This window comes from Dryas octopetala, chromosome 4, assembly GCF_963921425.1.
Source record: "Dryas octopetala chromosome 4, drDryOcto1.1, whole genome shotgun sequence".
Lineage (NCBI taxonomy): Eukaryota > Viridiplantae > Streptophyta > Magnoliopsida > Rosales > Rosaceae > Dryas > Dryas octopetala.
Genome location: NC_141369.1, coordinates 17059303 through 17076714, shown reverse-complemented (window position 1 = coordinate 17076714; position 17412 = coordinate 17059303). Strand labels below are relative to the sequence as shown.

Sequence of the window (17412 nt, the reverse complement as noted above, 5' to 3'; positions counted from 1 at the left end):
AACACGTGGATTCTTATGAGTTGTTGATTCTATCATGTCATCATAATGACGTAGTAGAACCGTCCAGCTTCTCAACTTTTCACACACATGAGAAGTAATGGGAACAATACTTATGAATTGGGCCGCTGAATCCATAAAGAGTCATTGGGCCGTGACAGTGTGGGCCGAGCCTAGGCATTGATCTTTATAGATGGGCTTATTAAAATAAAGGAAAGGTAAAGGACAAGGAAAGCGGGAGAGACACAGATGTCGTCCTCTTCCCCTCCTCGGAAACCAAAATCTGTTTTGAGAGAGAGAGATAGAGAGAGAAAGACTGGAAGAGAGAGGGTTTTAGAGAGAGACAGAGAGAAAGCTCCGAGGCAGAGAGGAGGGATAGAGAGAGACAGAGAGAAGGGTAAAATGGGAAACCAAAAGCAAAAGTGGACGGCGGAGGAGGAAGAAGCTCTGCTAGCTGGAGTGGCAAAGCACGGACCGGGAAAATGGAAGAATATTCTCAAAGATTCCGAATTTGCCCCTTTCCTCACTCAGCGCTCCAACATCGACCTCAAGGTTCCCTCCTATTTACACCTCTTGCCACTACCAATTCACTATTTCCCCCTTCTTATAAAAAAAAAATATAAAAAAAAATTCAAAGTCTTTCGGCATTTCCCTCTGTTTTTTTTTTTGGTTAAATTTTTAAATTCATGTTAATCCCAGTACTGTAATTTTTAAGAATGTGGGTTCTGTTTGGTTCTGAGGAAAACAAATGAAAGAAAATTTGTGCTTTCTGAATCGATTCTGGTTGAACTGTTTGGCAATTCATTGAATTTCTCGGAAACATGTAATTGCTTACTTAGGAACCCTAGCCCTCCCAGACCCAATTGCTGCTGAGCTTGACCAGAGCTATTGATACACACCCATATGCATGCATTGTATATTGTATGTGTATGTTATAGTTGTATTTCCTGCTACATTTAAGCTTTATGGAATCAAAGTAACCCATAAATGTATTGCTGTTTATTTGTCTCATTTCTGCTGGTGTATCAGGATAAATGGAGGAACTTGAGTGTCAGTACTTCCGGACAAGGTTCCAAGGAAAAACTAAGGAATCCTAAGATAAAGAATGTTGTGGCGGCTGCCCAGCAGTCCATTGTTCAATACTCAGCTCCTGCTGCTCCACTTCGCCTTACTGCATCTCCTGATGATTTACTTCGTCGTAATGCATCTCCTGATGCTGTTGTGGATGAGGCTTCTAATAGCGCCACAGATGGGAAGAATGCTCCACGGTGTGTTTTCCTGATCCTTGTGTTGTCAGTCCACTGAAACATTGTCATATTCAGTATAGTTTCTGATATGATTGATAGCACTTCTTTTGACCGAAATCCCATTTTAAATAAGCGTGATGTTGACTGTCTTTAAATAGAAATGCTGTTTAGAAATGTATGGTATGTCATATAAAATGTATTAGATTATAGGTGCCATAAGATTGAGAGAAATATTCCTGAATCCCAACATGCTAATAAGATCTCTTTCAATGTTTCCTATTTCCAGACAACTTGGATTAAGATTGAAATATATTCTCCTTTTAAGGATGCTCTTAACTTGGGTTGAAACACAATTTCAGGGATGCTAGAGATCTTTGAAAGAAAACGAACTGTCATACCTGCCCAAATTTCTTAAGCTACAGCCACCCTTGACCTTTTATGTAATATGATATAGTACAGTAGGAGGACACAGTGAAGATTGACAGTAATATGAGCTAATTAATTGGACTCAACACTTTGATATAATATAGAAGCACTCTCTTTTGTGACTTGCATTGAAATTTAGTTTGTTCTAGTTGGTGTGTTTTTCCCATTACCATTTACAGGAAGCTGCAACCCTGCTATTTATTCAAAAATTATTCTGTTGGATAGACTTTGAAGACCGCTTTTGTTTAAGGTATCTTCATAGGATACTTGATCCGTTTTTTTAAATAATTTTCAACAGGTACAATGCAATGATTTTCGAGGCCCTTTCGGCAATGAAAGATACGAATGGATCTGATATAGGTGCCATTCTTAACTTTATTGAGGTCAGATGGAGGTCTTTTGCTATGTGTTATTTTCATATCTCATACAAAATATATCTATTATGAAGTAGCTGTGTTAGGTATGGAATGTCCTGAGCATGGTTGGGACTTGGGAATCCACTGCTGAAATTTAAAGGAATTATGATGATAGAATCCTGCATTTGCATGAGTCATTTGATCTCAATATATATATTCGGAATCAAAAATTTTGTTGTATGAACTAATGAAAAACTCAACCAGTGTAAAGCTTCCAGGTTTAGAGTGGAAATATGCAAAGTCAAGAGTATGTCCATATCTTTATCATAAATAGTTCTATATCTGCTCCTTTGTATTTCACAATCTACTGTAAGCTACCCATTTGATTTGATATTCATTTATCTGAGCAGCATGCCACAGTTGCTGACGCTCCTTGCCTCTCACTTATAGTTTTGAGTTAGCAATTAATCTCTAGCTGTCTTTTTAAACTTCATCTTAGTACAAGAAAGATGGTGACTGTCTTGATCCACATACTGCAGCAAAGGCATGAGGAGCCTGCTCCACAAAATTTCAGAAGGTTATTGGGTACAAGGTTGAGAAGGCTTGTTTCACAAGGAAAAATTGAAAAGGTATATGATTTTCTAATACTTATGTTGAAAGTAAATCTGATGATAATTTTCTTTCTTTCGTAAATGCCATTTTTTTTCCCGCTTTAGGCGTGCCACATTCAAAATGACATAATTGAAACCAATTTTCTGGTTTGTGTTCCTCTGGGATGACACTGTGATGACAAAACTGCTGTGAATGGATGATGTTGCTGTCACATCTTAAAAATCTCTTTTTTTTTTTTATTCAGTATGAAGTTTTACAAGTTGTATTTTTCTTTTTCAGTAATAATTTCTGTTTTCACTTATTGCATATATGCCCATAACCAACCTTGTTGGAAGACCGAAGGCTTGAATCGATGAGACCAATCTGGTTGTATTTCTCAACTGTTCCGTAATATCTTATAGTCTTAAGTCAAATCCCACCATGTGTTAAACCTTTGATGTTCTAATATCCTTCCAACATTCTCTTTTAAAAGTATGCTGAGCGCTTCTGTCATGTGAACTTTTGCTTCCAATTTATACTACGATCTGAATGATACAAAATATAGTCTGAGTGATCCTTGCCTCCAAATGTAGGTCCCAAATGGCTACAAGATAAAAAAAGAGGTAGTTTTGGGAACAAAAACACCTACTCCAAAACAAAAGGATGTTAGGCCACGGCAGTTGCAGAATTCTGGTTTGATGACCTCTGCTGAAACAGTGCAGGATGCAGCTGATAGTGCTGCGTATAAAGTTGCTGATGCTGAAAACAAATCATTTTTGGCTGCTGAAGCAGTGAAGGAGGCAGACAGAATTTCAAAGATGGCAGAAGACACCGAGTCTATGCTACTGCTAGTGAAAGAGATTTATGAACAATGTAATGCCAGAAACACCTATGCTTACTTGAGTCATTGTCGGTCTTTCCTTTATCTCAATGCATCTTACATTCATATCTGTGGTTTTAATCTTGCAGGTTCACGTGGTGAAGTTGTCCTCTTGGCTTAGGTCATCGATTGTAAGTTTGATTAGTGGATTCCTTGTAACTTGTAGAATGTGTATGTAAATTCATTGATTTAAGCTATTTACTTTCATGAAATGCATTAGCATTCAGTTATAGCACAAGTCAATTCCATTTGCGATTATGATAGATCAGATTAACAAAGTTGTCTGTTAGTATTTGTTTGGTGTTTGGGGGGGGGTTGTTAAAGAAAATTCAATGGTGTTTCAAGCGTGCCTGGATTCTTCCTAGTTTACTCTCTGCTTTTATGCAGAAGCATGGTTAGAGTCTCTTGAATTTGGACGATGATATCATTCCAAATGTATATTTAGTTTTAGGGCAACAATATTTCCTCCTTAGTTTGTCTTCCATTCTCAGCTTGCCCTGCACTCTTGTGAGTGTTCAAAATGAGAAATATTAGTTTAGTTTGTCTTCCACTCTCAGCTTGCCCTGCACTCTTGTGAGTGTTCAAAATGAGAAATATTAGTTTTGGTCATAATTCTTAAATGATCTTATTTTGGATTGAACACATAAGGGAGTACATTTGGGTCCACTAGGGCACTCACGGCTCAAAATCTACCTCAATTCAGGTTTCATTCTACATACATTGCAACCATAATTCCATCTCTTGCCGGGGTAAAACAAATTTGATCCCGGTATCTAACGATTATTGCAAGATTAATTTGTGGTCTTGCATAATTATAGTACCATTCAAATTTATATCAACTAGGTAGCCTTGGATGATAAATTAATTTCAACAGATAAAGGTACAGTAATCTAGATCCTCGAACAATATATAAGCAATCGGGTGATTCAGATTAAATTAGAAAGTGACCAAATATTGGCAAAAAAAAAAAGGGAACCAAATAAGATAAAACCATAAGAATGAGAATAAAGAATACTGGTCAAAGATATGGACTAAACAGTCTCATCATCAAGCTCTCTGGTCTTAAATATCTTGATTTCTGATGTGTACGATCCATCAAAGTCGACCCACAGATCTCATCATCATCAAAGTGGATCCACAGAGTGACAGAGCATATCTCAAAAGTAAGAACATATCTCACACTGGTCATGAACTGGTAGGGACTAGGCACATCGGCAAAAGGATGAGCTAAATGTTCTATAACAAAAATGGTTGCCAACATTCCAGTCTTCTTCGAGTCTCAACAGCATAAATTCTAGCAAAGAAATGATCACAAAATTGCTTGGCTGGCAGAACGAAATCTAAGATCTGAAGGAATGGATTCCCACAAACAATGCAACCTTACAATTATTGATGCCCAAAGTGGCAAATTTTCCCTAAAGTGGCTCCTAATTGACGCCCAAATAGAAATTCTCAGATTATAAGAGCACAAGCCCAAGCTCCGATGGTCTCAATGGATTTCTTAACCGATAATTGTAAAGATAGTAATGAAGCTTCCCATCACCTGGCCCAAATTTCAGCTCCTTCAAGAATGATTCATTTTGCATGACATCCAACGCATTGAAAACATCATAATCCTTCTGCTTTGCAACAATAAGAGCATCATTCATCAATTGAAGCAGAGGAGTCTTTGTTGAAACGTTATAATAGGAATAAGCTGCTTTTAGAATCGAATGGTTCTGATTGCCAAGGATAGATGAAGGGAGAGTGTAAAAACTGCAGAAATCAGTGATCTCATGAGTCTCAGGACTTTCAACCAGATAACTATCCACAACATTTTCCTTTGAAAGTAGCCAGTGGTCCACATCATTTTCATCAAGATCAGGTGCAACAACAAACTGGCTTAAATATTCCCTAAGTAGCCGTGTAACTGCAGGAACATCGTGGAGCTCCATTTTTCTGAACCCTGGGGTGACTGTTGACTCTGGTAACTTGTAAAGTTTGATTGTTCGACTCATTGTCATTCTTGCACCAAGTCTAGAAAATCCAACATCAATCAGCTTCTTTGGATTCAAAGATCTGTGCCAATATTGGCAAGTTGATATAGGCGTCGGGAGAACAACACCAGCGGTATAAGCTGCTTGCCATATATTCTCCAAGTGAACCCTCCTGGTCACCTCTTTGATCATAACAGGAGCAAGTCGCTTTGTTCTAAGCTTCTTATGAACACATAGGAAATTAATCTCTGCCATGGTAACAACATCATTACGGACCCGGATTCTAGAAGGAACACCAGTAATGAAGGCAACCAACTTCTTTGAACTTATCACACGAACACCAATGTGCCAACTCCTAAAATAACCTGGAGGGCGCAGAGCCCAGCTAAGAAACTCCTTTGAATAGTTAAATCTAAACATGTTCTCATCGTCCTCAACATAGTTAGTTTTAAGAAGGTTATAGACCTCTGCGCACATCTCTTCAGAATCCATATCACATGTGATCCATTCATAGAGGTTGGGAAGTTTGTAGGGTTCCTGTTTGACTTCAGATAATGGTGTTGGGTCTTCAATTGGGCCTTCAGGCAAACTGTTGTCCCCCAGGTCCTTGAATTGACCGACAGGTTGGGTTTCCCAAAATTTATGTCTCTTTCCAAGAGAGAGTGATTCTTGAACCTTTCGGGCTAGAGAATCAAGCGTAAGGTCACTCTCAGAAGGTGCATTTCCATCAGGGTTGGGGTTTGGAGTGTCTTCAGGTGTTCCAGAAGATGTGTTGCTATCGACCATTTTGAACTAATTTAAAGTCAGCCTGCAAGACAGCAAAGTAAATAATTTCATTAGTCAAATAGAAATTTTCTTTTGCTCTATTTTACATTATAGCAAAAACCTCCACTCAAGTGTTGTAACAAAACTATATTTGACCTTAATTGGGATAGGGACTTTATTTTCCTCTCTTTTTTCCCAATTTTGGAAAGACCTAGGGAACAATCAGCACAGTAACATCCTATCTTATTGTCAATTTCTCTAGGAGTACTGAAATATAACAAAACTTGCAATCAGGTTTATAAATGCACGGAGAAAAGAGCAGGAAAAGCTAAAAAAATAATAAAACCAGCTACAGAAGAAGAAATCATATTGATCCATACAGTAGCAAGAAAACATGGAAATAAAGTAAGTTTATTTTTACAAGGATGCACAATAACAAGAATACAGTGCCTCGTCCGAGTACAGGCATACTTCATCCAAATAAAGAGAATACAAATTCAAGTAATGCACCAATAAAAAAACTTCAAGCTGTACGAGTGATTAGTAAAGTACAATAATTTCTAACAAGCCACAAACACTTGTTGCTAAAAAAGTTGAAAAGAAATCCAATTCAAACAAACCAGAATAACTATTTAGGTTACTTGAAATTGGTTCCATTTCCATCCTGTTTTATCTTTTCAACAAGCCAAACACAATAGGAAACAAAATTTTAATTTCTTTATTTTCTTCTTTTCTTGGCTCAATCTTCCTAGAAACCAAGCAGAAAATAAAGAAGCCAATACAAGGCAGCAAGGCCACCTAGATTCAGAAAACCAATATTTTCTGGATCGATTGGAAACTTGATTTCCCCTGCATTCCCTCAATTTTCTCGGCAACCAAACATCGCATATACAATGCATATAGGAAACAGCATAACTCCAATATCTAAGCAGCAAGATGAGCATAAAAATTCCCAATAATCACCAAGACACACCGTTTAACTACCAATTCAGCAGAAATTTTGACCAATTTAGCTTATCAATTTTACCAATTCAGCACTATGAATTAAGATATGCCCTTTGGTATAATTTTCCGAACTCAACAAACCAGAAGTTAAATACTTTGAAAAAAAAAATACAAAAAAAAGGGATGAAATATTACCTCAAATTTCTGGGTATGAGAGTAAAACTTGGAGCCGATCTGTTCAGAGCTCGCTCGATCTAGGGTTTCTCAGGAGAGAAGCATCGGAGAAGTAGAAGAGGCGGGTGGGTCATAGGTGCTATTGGAAATGGTGGAAAAGAAGCGGAAATAGAGTTATTCTTCTGCAATTTTAAGCATAATTGATGGGCAAATTTGTCATTATAAGTACATTTTCTATTATTATGTATACTATATTTTCGTACCAAACAAAATGCATATTAGTAATATGCATTTTTAGGGGTGGGTTCGGTACGGTAACCGTACCGAAACACCCATACCGAATTTCGACCGATATGGGTCGGTAACCAATCACTTCGGTATTGGTCGGAGAGTGGCGGTGTCGACTACAACAGAGAGAGAGAGAGAGAGCGGTGGTCTGAGGTGGTTTCCTGGTGTTTTCGCGTGCACAAAGGTCGGTTGGTGTGGAGAGGGTTCTGCAGGAGTCGGCGCCAGCGAGAGGATCTCGCTGGTGGTTAGTTTTTGGTCGGGCGGTGGCCGAAGTGGCTGGGTAGTTGAGGTCTGTGCGTGCAGGGGTGGGTTGCGGGCTAGCAAAGGGGACTCATACAGTGGTCAGTTTCTGGTCGGGCGGTGGCCGAAGTGGCTGGGTAGTTGAGGTCTGTGCGTGCAGAGGTGGGTTGCGGGCTAACAAAGGGGACTGGTATGAGGGGGTTGGCGCCGGCGAACAACTCGTCGATGATCTTGGGTTGTCGAGGAAAATGGCCGGAGGGGCTGGACTTGGGTGGAGCTGGGTGTGAGCAGGGGAGTGTTGCCTGAGAGAGAGAGAGAAGTCAGTGAGTTGGGTGTGCGCAGGGGAGGGTTTGGATTTTGGGGCTTAGGGTTTAGGGTATTTTGGGGTTTCAAATTTCAATTGGGGTTTGGACTTTGGGGTTTGGAGTTTTTTATTTTTATTACATATTTTTTTATAATTTATAGTATATAATCAATAACTTAATAGTTTACTTGTTTTTTAATTTATATCATCTTCTAAACCTTAGGGTATATGGTATAGGTCATATACCTAATAGGGCTGTTAGGCTAAATGGCTAATACTATATACTAATAATAATATATTATACCATATTATACATTTATGATTGACGTAATTACATAAATCATAAATAGTCCATAACTCCATAGTCCATATTAATATTAATATATTATACCATATTTTACTATATTATTATTATCAATAATGCTAGTTGTCCCACATTTTTTTTCCCACATTTGTATCCCACCTGATGTGTCATTATTTTACTGGATATGTATTTCTTTTTTCTTTTTTAAGTTTTATTTTTTAATTTGTAGTATCCAATGTATGAATGCCATGTAAGATGGTATGAAATTGTGGTATAAAAATGTGGTAAGTGTAGCATTACTGTTATTATTATATCATATTATACAATATACTAAATTACTAATATTATCATATTATACTATACTATACCATATTATACCATATTATACCATATTATAGTATTATACTATATATTATATACCAAACTCTAAGTTACCAACTATGAATCTATGAATTATAAATTTATAGTATTAGACTATTAGGGTATATAAATTAGTAATTTAATATGAGATATCATATACATATACAGATATACTATATAGGGTTTATAATTTAGTATAATATTAGGGTTAAAGGTATTTTTAATTAGTTTTTATATAAAAATGTATTATATAAATTAAAAAACATATAAGTTAATAAGTTATAGGTTTAGGGTTTATAAATTTATATATGTTTGATATAAATTATAGAAAATTAGAAATGTATTATATAAAAGTATAAATTATATAGAAAGGTAATACTAAGTATTTTATATTTAGGGTATACTAGTATAGTATAGAAATGTATAAAAATGAATTATTTTAATTATACTTTTTCAATATACAGTTGGTATCGGTATACCGTCGATACCGGGTTTGTAAACTAATACCGTTACCGAATTTATCGATATTTTCGGTATCGGTATTTTTCGATATAAAATCGGTACGATATCGGTATTTTTCGATATTTCGGTATTTTTACCCAACCCTACATATTAGTACTATTATTAATAAAGCTTCTATAAAATATTAGAGGAAGACAGTTATTGAGGAGTCTAATTAGAAAGGCCATGAAATTGTACATCCAATATCCAAGTTCCATCCCTTTTCTAAATCAAAAATAAAATATTAGAGGAAGGCAACGTGCCTTTTTCTTTGTAGTTTTTCTCTTTTCATGTTTATTATGAAGTGTAGTTTTGTGATTAGAATCGTCATTTTCTAAGTCGCCTTGTAAAGATCATTTCTATAATAAATTAACTATATTAAAAATTGTTTAGCAAATAAATAAACAATTTTGATAACATATATATTCACTATCTATTTATTGAATAATATAATTTTTGATTTAGTTAATTTTTTACATATATAATATTTAAATGATGATCTATAAAATAAATTATTTGATCATAAAACTATACTGCGGAATTAACATAATAAGAGATAAGGCACAAAGAAAAAAGCCACATAACATTCTTCAAAACACTAATTGTACATTTTTTTAACATTTTCTTCATACCTTTTTATTAGATTATACAACTTTTTTGTCAAAAGATTAAACCACTTCAATAATATTGTGGAAAATATGTTTAATAATAAATTTGAAAACTTAGATTAATATAGTAATTAAACCTACTTTGTATGTGTGTGATATTTATAATAAAATATTTATAAAAATTTGCTAATGTTGTTTGATGATTGATCGATAATTTGATAGTATATAATAATAATAATTGAACAAAAGACTACAGAAAAAGACTACGACCGTGAAGTGATGTTTGGCTAAAAAGGTTCTTATCCATGATCACCGTCAACGAGTAAAACACTGAATTTACCTTTCATTGAGATTCATTAAGCAAAGACTATGATTCGGTGAGATTCATTAAGCAGGGACTGCACCTGGCTTCAGTCAATCTTATCCGTTGAAATGATGATCAACAAGGATAGCATGAGATAAAATAGCGTGAGATCATAAAACGCTGAGTTTCAGCATAAGAGCTTCATTTGGTTAGGTTTCTTGGAAGCCCAAAATCAGTGGACCAGGAAATCCAAAGTGGAATCCGATTTGGATTTGAGGTGGGTTGATGTTGGCTTGGCACCAATTTTTGGCTGGACATAGTCCAAGATGGGCTCCACTCAAATAAAATGACAATGGCACTGTGGTGGCCGAAAGCTACAAGCTTTTTCCTATTTCATCTTCTTTTTTGCCACAAAAAAGGCTACATCCCAAATTGGTCCTATTCTTTCAAACTCCACTATGCTTCATGTTTATCTAAAACTCAATATTTTGTTGGGTTGAATACTTGAATATGTCCATATATCTTTACCCAATTAATGAGAATATATGGCTTTTCCTTTTGAATTTGACCTTTTGCACTTATTTTCATTTGTATCATTTTATCATAGGTAAGGTTGGGTAAACTTCAGCGTAATGTGTCACACTCTCAAATAAAAGTACATGACCTCATAAATAATAAGAAAAACTAGCATGTAAAAAAATGTGTAAATTTTCTCTCTCCAAATATGCAGTCACGTATTTAACACGTCAAGAGATTTTGTGAGAGTGATGAATGTATAAGATATTATGAGAGAGAGAATATATATATATTTATTATAGAAAATTTTTTATAAACAATTAAGTGAGATGGATGATGTATATACTGATATACTCATTATAAACAAGTTTTCATAAACAATAGAGGATTCTACATGTTAAGATTTCTTAAGCATGTAGAATTCTTTGTTTAATTTAAAGTTCCTTTAGCTAATACTAAATTGTCAAAGTCATGATTAAATTAATTTCACATTAGACAATAATTTAGAAGATAATTATCCCTTTGAGAAAAAAAGATAAAAGAAAATACTCCCAATTGGACCCAAAAAAATGATTAAATAAATAAATATCCCCACATGTTAAGTGGTAAATGGTAAATTACTTGCCAAATTTTCCTTTTACTTGTAAGACCAAAGTTCCCAAGTGACCAAACGGGCCCCAGGAGTAGCGATAAGAGAAGAAGCCCAAGGGCATATTTGGAATTTCAGGTGGGAAAAAGCAAAACCTAAAACCTAAAACAGAGTGAGAGAGTATAAACACAGCCTCTTTTTAACATTCGCCTACCTTCAAACTCCACGGCGCAGATCCGAGGAGTTTGGGAAACCCTAGCTCTCTTTTAGCAACCAACTATTCTCTTCTCTCTTTATTGTTCTCTCTCTAGCGCTCTCATCAACACCAGCAGGTTTCGCTTTCTCTCTCTATATCTCTATCTCTCATTTTAATGTATATACAATAAAATTTGTTGATTTTGTTGGTGAAGTTTTTTGTTTTGTTAATGAATCTGCGTGTGTTTGATTGTTCTTGGGATATCTGGATCGATCTGCTTGATTTATGTGCAAGTTCTTGTTTTTCTTTTTATTTTGCGGATGGGGGAATTTAATGGTGCTCTGTTTGGTTGCTAAGAAATTTTAGGGGGAAAACAATTAAAAAGTACCATAAAGATTTTGTCTTTGTTTTTCTTTTTTTTGGCGTCTCAGTAAGCAATTTGAATAATCAATTATGATTTATTCAGTTTTGGCGGCAACCTATTAGTTTTTTTTTTTTTGATATCTATTCGTGGAGCTATCATGTAAGCGCATGACAATGGTGAATTAAGTATTAGGAAGCTCTGTCCACTGTATATATGTTTTCTTTCGTTATTCTGTGTCTTAGTTTGATGTTGCAATGCCATACTTTTATATTTAAACCTATACGGTTTAGAAAATCATGATTTATGGGAATTGGTGGGATAAGTTTATTATTTGTGTTTAGCTATTTTGACTAAAAGATATATTGTTGGTGGCTAAAATTGTTGTTTCCCAATTTGTGTCTTACAGCAGATTTGTTCAGTACTTTCAGTTTTATCTTCTCATTCTCAGATAAAGAGTTTTATTATTTGTTACGGGTAGTCAAAATATTTGTTAGATATGAAAGTGCTTGAGTCTTGTTGAGCTTTGGGGGAGTGGGCAAAGTGGTGTCTGTTTGCTTCTGGGGTTCATTCCCTGTGTATTACAGGAGTTAATGATTGTAGTCCTTTTTTTTGGTAAACAAGTTTGGCTCTTCTGTCACATCATGCCCAATAAATATTCTTTAAGCCATCTTTGGTAAGCTTTTGAAATTCCATCTTTATTTTAGGGAGTTGTTTATGAGTGCATGGTAGTAAATGATCTGCCTCATGTTCTGCTTGTGTACCCCAGAACCTTTGTGGCTTGAAAATGGTTTGTTTTTGGTGTTTATTGAATCTTATTGTTGCAAATGGTTTTCTGTCTACAGATATGGCAGGTGTTGCTCCTGAAGGTTCGCAGTTTGATGCTAAACAATATGATACTAAAATGAATGAGTTGTAAGTTTCTTGCTCAGTGGTGACCTTTATATACTTTTTGTCAAGTTTGTGGTGCTGTTGTCTGTAGCTAATTTATCAATGCTTATTATTTGATGTCACCATTAATGTAATTGAAATTTAATTTGTTGTAGACTCTCAACTGATGGACAAGAGTTCTTCACATCATACGATGAGGTTTATGACAGTTTTGATTCCATGGGATTGCAAGAAAATCTTCTGAGGGGAATTTATGCTTATGGTATGTGTAGCTGGGTTTATTATGTGGTTTTGTTCCTTTCGTTGACACAGTTCTATCTTGTGAAGTTGTCATAATTTATCCTAGTGGCTAGGAATCCATTGTTTTGTTTGGTAATGTTCTCTTATAATTTTTGAATTTTGAGTTATTAGACTTTTTAGTAGGTCACGTTATCAAAGACTTTATTAATGTTAATTTTTTTTTACATATCATCATATTTACCTTTACCTAGATATTGCAAGTGTATAATTTTGCTTTTGTTTTGAAGGTTTTGAGAAGCCTTCTGCAATTCAGCAAAGGGGAATTGTTCCTTTCTGCAAGGGTCTTGATGTGATTCAGCAGGCTCAGTCTGGAACTGGGAAAACCGCTACTTTTTGCTCTGGAATTTTGCAGCAACTTGATTACGGTCTGGTCCAGTGCCAGGCTTTGGTTTTGGCACCCACCCGGGAGTTGGCACAGCAGATTGAGAAGGTTATGCGAGCACTTGGTGACTATCTTGGAGTGAAGGTTCATGCTTGTGTGGGTGGGACAAGTGTTCGTGAGGATCAACGCATTCTTCAAGCTGGTGTTCATATTGTTGTAGGAACTCCTGGTCGTGTATTTGACATGTTGCGGAGGCAGTCACTGCGCCCAGATTACATTAAGATGTTTGTATTGGATGAGGCTGATGAAATGCTTTCTCGGGGTTTTAAGGATCAGGTTTGTTATTATGCATGAAGATGATGTTTTTTGCCCTTTACTTTGGTGGTTTGGATATTTCTTTGTTTTCTCTTGATCTGGTATTTTAAAGTTAAATGCCCCTTTGACCTTTAATGTCTTAACATCGATGTTTTGTTTGTCAGATCTATGACATTTTCCAGCTTCTGCCATCAAAAGTTCAGGTTGGGGTGTTCTCTGCTACAATGCCACCAGAAGCCCTTGAAATCACAAGGAAGTTTATGAACAAACCTGTGAGGATCTTGGTAAAGCGTGATGAGCTCACCCTTGAGGGTATCAAGCAATTTTATGTCAATGTTGATAAGGAAGAATGGAAGCTTGAGACACTTTGTGATCTCTATGAGACCCTGGCCATCACCCAGAGTGTCATTTTTGTTAATACAAGGCGCAAAGTGGACTGGCTTACTGACAAGATGAGAAGCCGTGACCACACTGTCTCTGCTACCCATGGTGACATGGACCAGAACACTCGTGATATTATTATGCGTGAATTCCGCTCTGGCTCTTCCCGTGTGCTGATAACCACTGATCTCTTGGCTCGTGGTATTGATGTGCAGCAAGTCTCTCTTGTAATAAATTATGATTTGCCGACTCAACCAGAAAATTACCTTCATCGTATTGGACGAAGTGGACGGTTTGGAAGAAAGGGTGTTGCTATCAACTTTGTGACTAAGGATGATGAGAGAATGCTGTCTGACATTCAGAGGTTTTACAACGTGATCATTGAGGAGCTGCCATCAAATGTCGCCGATCTTCTTTGAGGAGCTCATTTTGTTTCCCTTTTTCTTTTTGAGGCAGATTTTCTTATCCTGTTTTGAAAGTACTATTTAATGTTTTTCGCCATTTTGTTTTTTTCTCAATTTATGTTGTCAAACATATCTAACTGCTTAATGGTATGCGCCTTCTTTTCTCAATTTCTCAATTTCGACATTTTGTTCCAGGAAGCCTGTTGCAGACTTTCAGTGCCACAGGTTCCATTATTTTGTTTCAGTTAGGTTTTCCGTTGTACTTCTTATTTTCTCTATTGTCTTACCTTGAGAATTTATTATAGAGAAAGTTTAATTCGGATTGGTTTTATATGTTGAGCTTTGTTTGAGCACACTGTTAATTTTCAAGTTATGCTAGCTAGTGTCTTCTGCATTTTGGAGTATCACATGCAGCTTTGATGTGTATCTTTTATTTATGTGGTGGTTGAGACCTTAAAAGATCTGAAACCCTGATATGAAGATGCAAATGTCTACTTTGATCTTACAAAGTACTCTCCCCATCCCATTTTAATTGACTGAAGATTTAGTGGCAATGAAACAAGATTTTTAATAATAATAATAATGAAGTCAGTCAAGTTATCAATAAAATCTTGCATTCTGCATTAATCTTTTCCTGGGTAGAAATTTAGATCCCTTCCATAAGAGCTGTAGTATGCTCCAAAGTTAGTGGATAACAATAAAGGCGGATAACAATAAAGACCCTGTTTGGGATTGCGGTGAAGGATCCAAAAGCTGCTGTGGATGACAATTCTCAATCACCTACAGCAGTTTTGGTGTTTGGTAAAAAAATAAAAAACTGCTTTCTCCCACAATTCTCAACTTCTCACAGCAAAAACAGAAAGCAGGTTTCTAGGTGCTTTTGAAAACTGCAGTGAATCACAACAACAATAAATATTTTATTTTACCCATACTACCCTTATTGATTTCTACAATTTATATTTGTTAATTTTAAATTAAAAAATATGTTCATTGTTAGTTATATTTTATATTGTGATAATTAATTATGATATTTTATTTGTACGATTAAAATTATAATATACTTAAAAAAATAATAGGAATACTTATTTAATAATGTTGTTCTTAAAAAAAATTAATGCTAACAAAAATTTGGAGCCACAAATTTTAAAAATAAGTAAAATACACTTTTAGCATCATGTCCATTTTAGTAATTATACACAGTCACAACACTTTTACATTAACATTTACCAAACACTTTGATATTATTTTTTGCACTCACAGCACTTTTGAAAACATAGTTTATCAAACACTCAACTGCTTTACTTTACAGCTGACTTTACTTCACAGTTGTTTTTTCTCACAGCAATACCAAACTGGCCCAAAATGGGATGAGTCCAACAAAATATTATTTTTAAGCATTGTCTTGTAGGGTGCAAAAGGAGTCCACAATTTTTTCACATCTTAACATTCACAATTTTATGTAAGAATTTTGTGGTTAAATCTTAAAACCCATTAATTTCATGGAGTTGGAGATGATTATTATGACCAACAAACCGAATTGCTCATGGAGCTTCTCCTTGACCATCAAATACATGGAACTGATTGGTGCTTAAAGAACAAAGGGGTTGAATTTTGGGGAGGGGTGTGTGTAGTATATAAAATCATTGACTTTATTTGTTAATTTAGCAACTGAACTGGTCCAAAAGGATTATATAACACTAGGTCCTATTTGCCAAGAAGCTAAAAGATTTGTGGCAAGCCCTGCACCTCCCACCAACTAGTTAGTGTTGGAGGAAAATCATATCAAGCTTAACCAAATGCTGAGAATTGGTCTTTCAATAAGATGTATTATTCTATCAATCCACAATATATTTGTTTTTAATCTTGTCTTAAATATAGGATTCAATCCCTTTGTGAAAAGCATTCTTATTCTAGACTCTGAAGGGAACCATGTAGCTGTCAAAGTCTCAGATGATTGGCCAAAAAATAGTTCAAAGTTAGCTTTTGAAAATTTTGAGTTCACTATCAAAATATTAGCAGATATAGGGCCTGCACAATAAATAATCTTCGTCAATGTGTTACAGAAGTCATGTACATAAGTACATTATATTACTGGAATTGAAATATTGTTTTTTGTATGTATCATCTGCAATGGAGATATCAATGTTTGTGTGACTGGTGTTGCTACAAATTTGGACTGAGCACTATTTATTTTTACTTAGTTTTGGATCTTGAGCCATTTAAAATCCTCCATATGCTTGATCCAGGATCAAGGCTGACAAAAGGGAGGCAGTACTTGTTGGATCTGGATATCTTACTTTTATTTGTCTTCATGAGATTGTATGCAGTATGCTTCTTTAACATCTATGCACCTATCACTATCTTAGTAATGGCAACTTTTCTTCTTTAGCCATATGTAAACTCAAATTTACTGGTTCATGCAACTATGATTACATCAAATATAACCTTATCAAACACAATTTACTTTGGAAAATATCTATGAAATACGAACTTTTTGCTGATGATTTTATTAATTTTGATCATTCCTTACAAGATATTGTTATTTATACTCGGAGTTATTTTTTATAATAGCGAATAAACTTCTTTTTTATGTGTCAACTTTGGATTTCTTTGTAGTTGTAGTTTGTAATTTCTTTTTCCACATTTAAGGAAAAAAAGAAGAAGACAATTTACATTTCACACAATCAAAGAATTAAGTTAATTGATAGGGCTAACTATAGAGAGACTTGAACATATGTATTTTTTTTTTCTTTCTCAGTTTTCAAATATCTACATAGAATAGGCTACTTTCGACTTGTTACTCTTTGAAAGAGGGGAATTAACAGCCACTCTACAACACCATTGAAGACAAAAAAGAAATTAAATAAAAGT

At 35.2% G+C, this 17412-nt stretch overlaps 2 protein-coding genes and 1 pseudogene across 5 annotated transcripts; 2 read left to right on the top strand and 1 right to left on the bottom strand.

Annotated features, from left to right (window-relative positions):
• The first annotated feature begins 250 nt into the window (after positions 1-250).
• Positions 251-3709, top strand: LOC147287460 (telomere repeat-binding factor 4-like). 3 transcript variants are annotated; one of them, XM_086240368.1, is made up of 6 exons: positions 251-549; positions 1027-1265; positions 1969-2053; positions 2566-2655; positions 3340-3490; positions 3587-3709. In XM_086240368.1, exons 1-6 carry the CDS (start codon positions 400-402, stop codon positions 3616-3618), a joined length of 747 nt encoding a protein of 248 aa, XP_086096494.1. In that variant the 5' UTR covers positions 251-399; the 3' UTR covers positions 3619-3709. The 3 variants fall into 3 exon arrangements, with proteins under 3 accessions (XP_086096494.1, XP_086096491.1, XP_086096493.1); XM_086240365.1 differs by having other exon boundaries at positions 3211-3490; XM_086240367.1 differs by lacking the exon at positions 1969-2053 and having other exon boundaries at positions 2526-2655; positions 3211-3490.
• Positions 3710-4405: 696 nt separating this feature from the next.
• Positions 4406-7525, bottom strand: LOC147287459 (glycylpeptide N-tetradecanoyltransferase 1 pseudogene; annotated as a pseudogene). Its single transcript, XR_015121781.1, has 2 exons — positions 7379-7525; positions 4406-6281 (listed from the first exon to the last, which is right to left on the bottom strand). The product of XR_015121781.1 is annotated as a glycylpeptide N-tetradecanoyltransferase 1 pseudogene (transcript).
• A 4020-nt stretch (positions 7526-11545) lies between these two features.
• EIF4A1 (eukaryotic translation initiation factor 4A1) lies at positions 11546-14709 on the top strand. The gene is made up of 5 exons (XM_086239571.1): positions 11546-11703; positions 12774-12843; positions 12975-13081; positions 13347-13777; positions 13921-14709. Exons 2-5 carry the CDS (start codon positions 12776-12778, stop codon positions 14554-14556), a joined length of 1242 nt encoding a protein of 413 aa, XP_086095697.1. The 5' UTR covers positions 11546-11703; positions 12774-12775; the 3' UTR covers positions 14557-14709.
• Positions 14710-17412: the final 2703 nt, after the last annotated feature.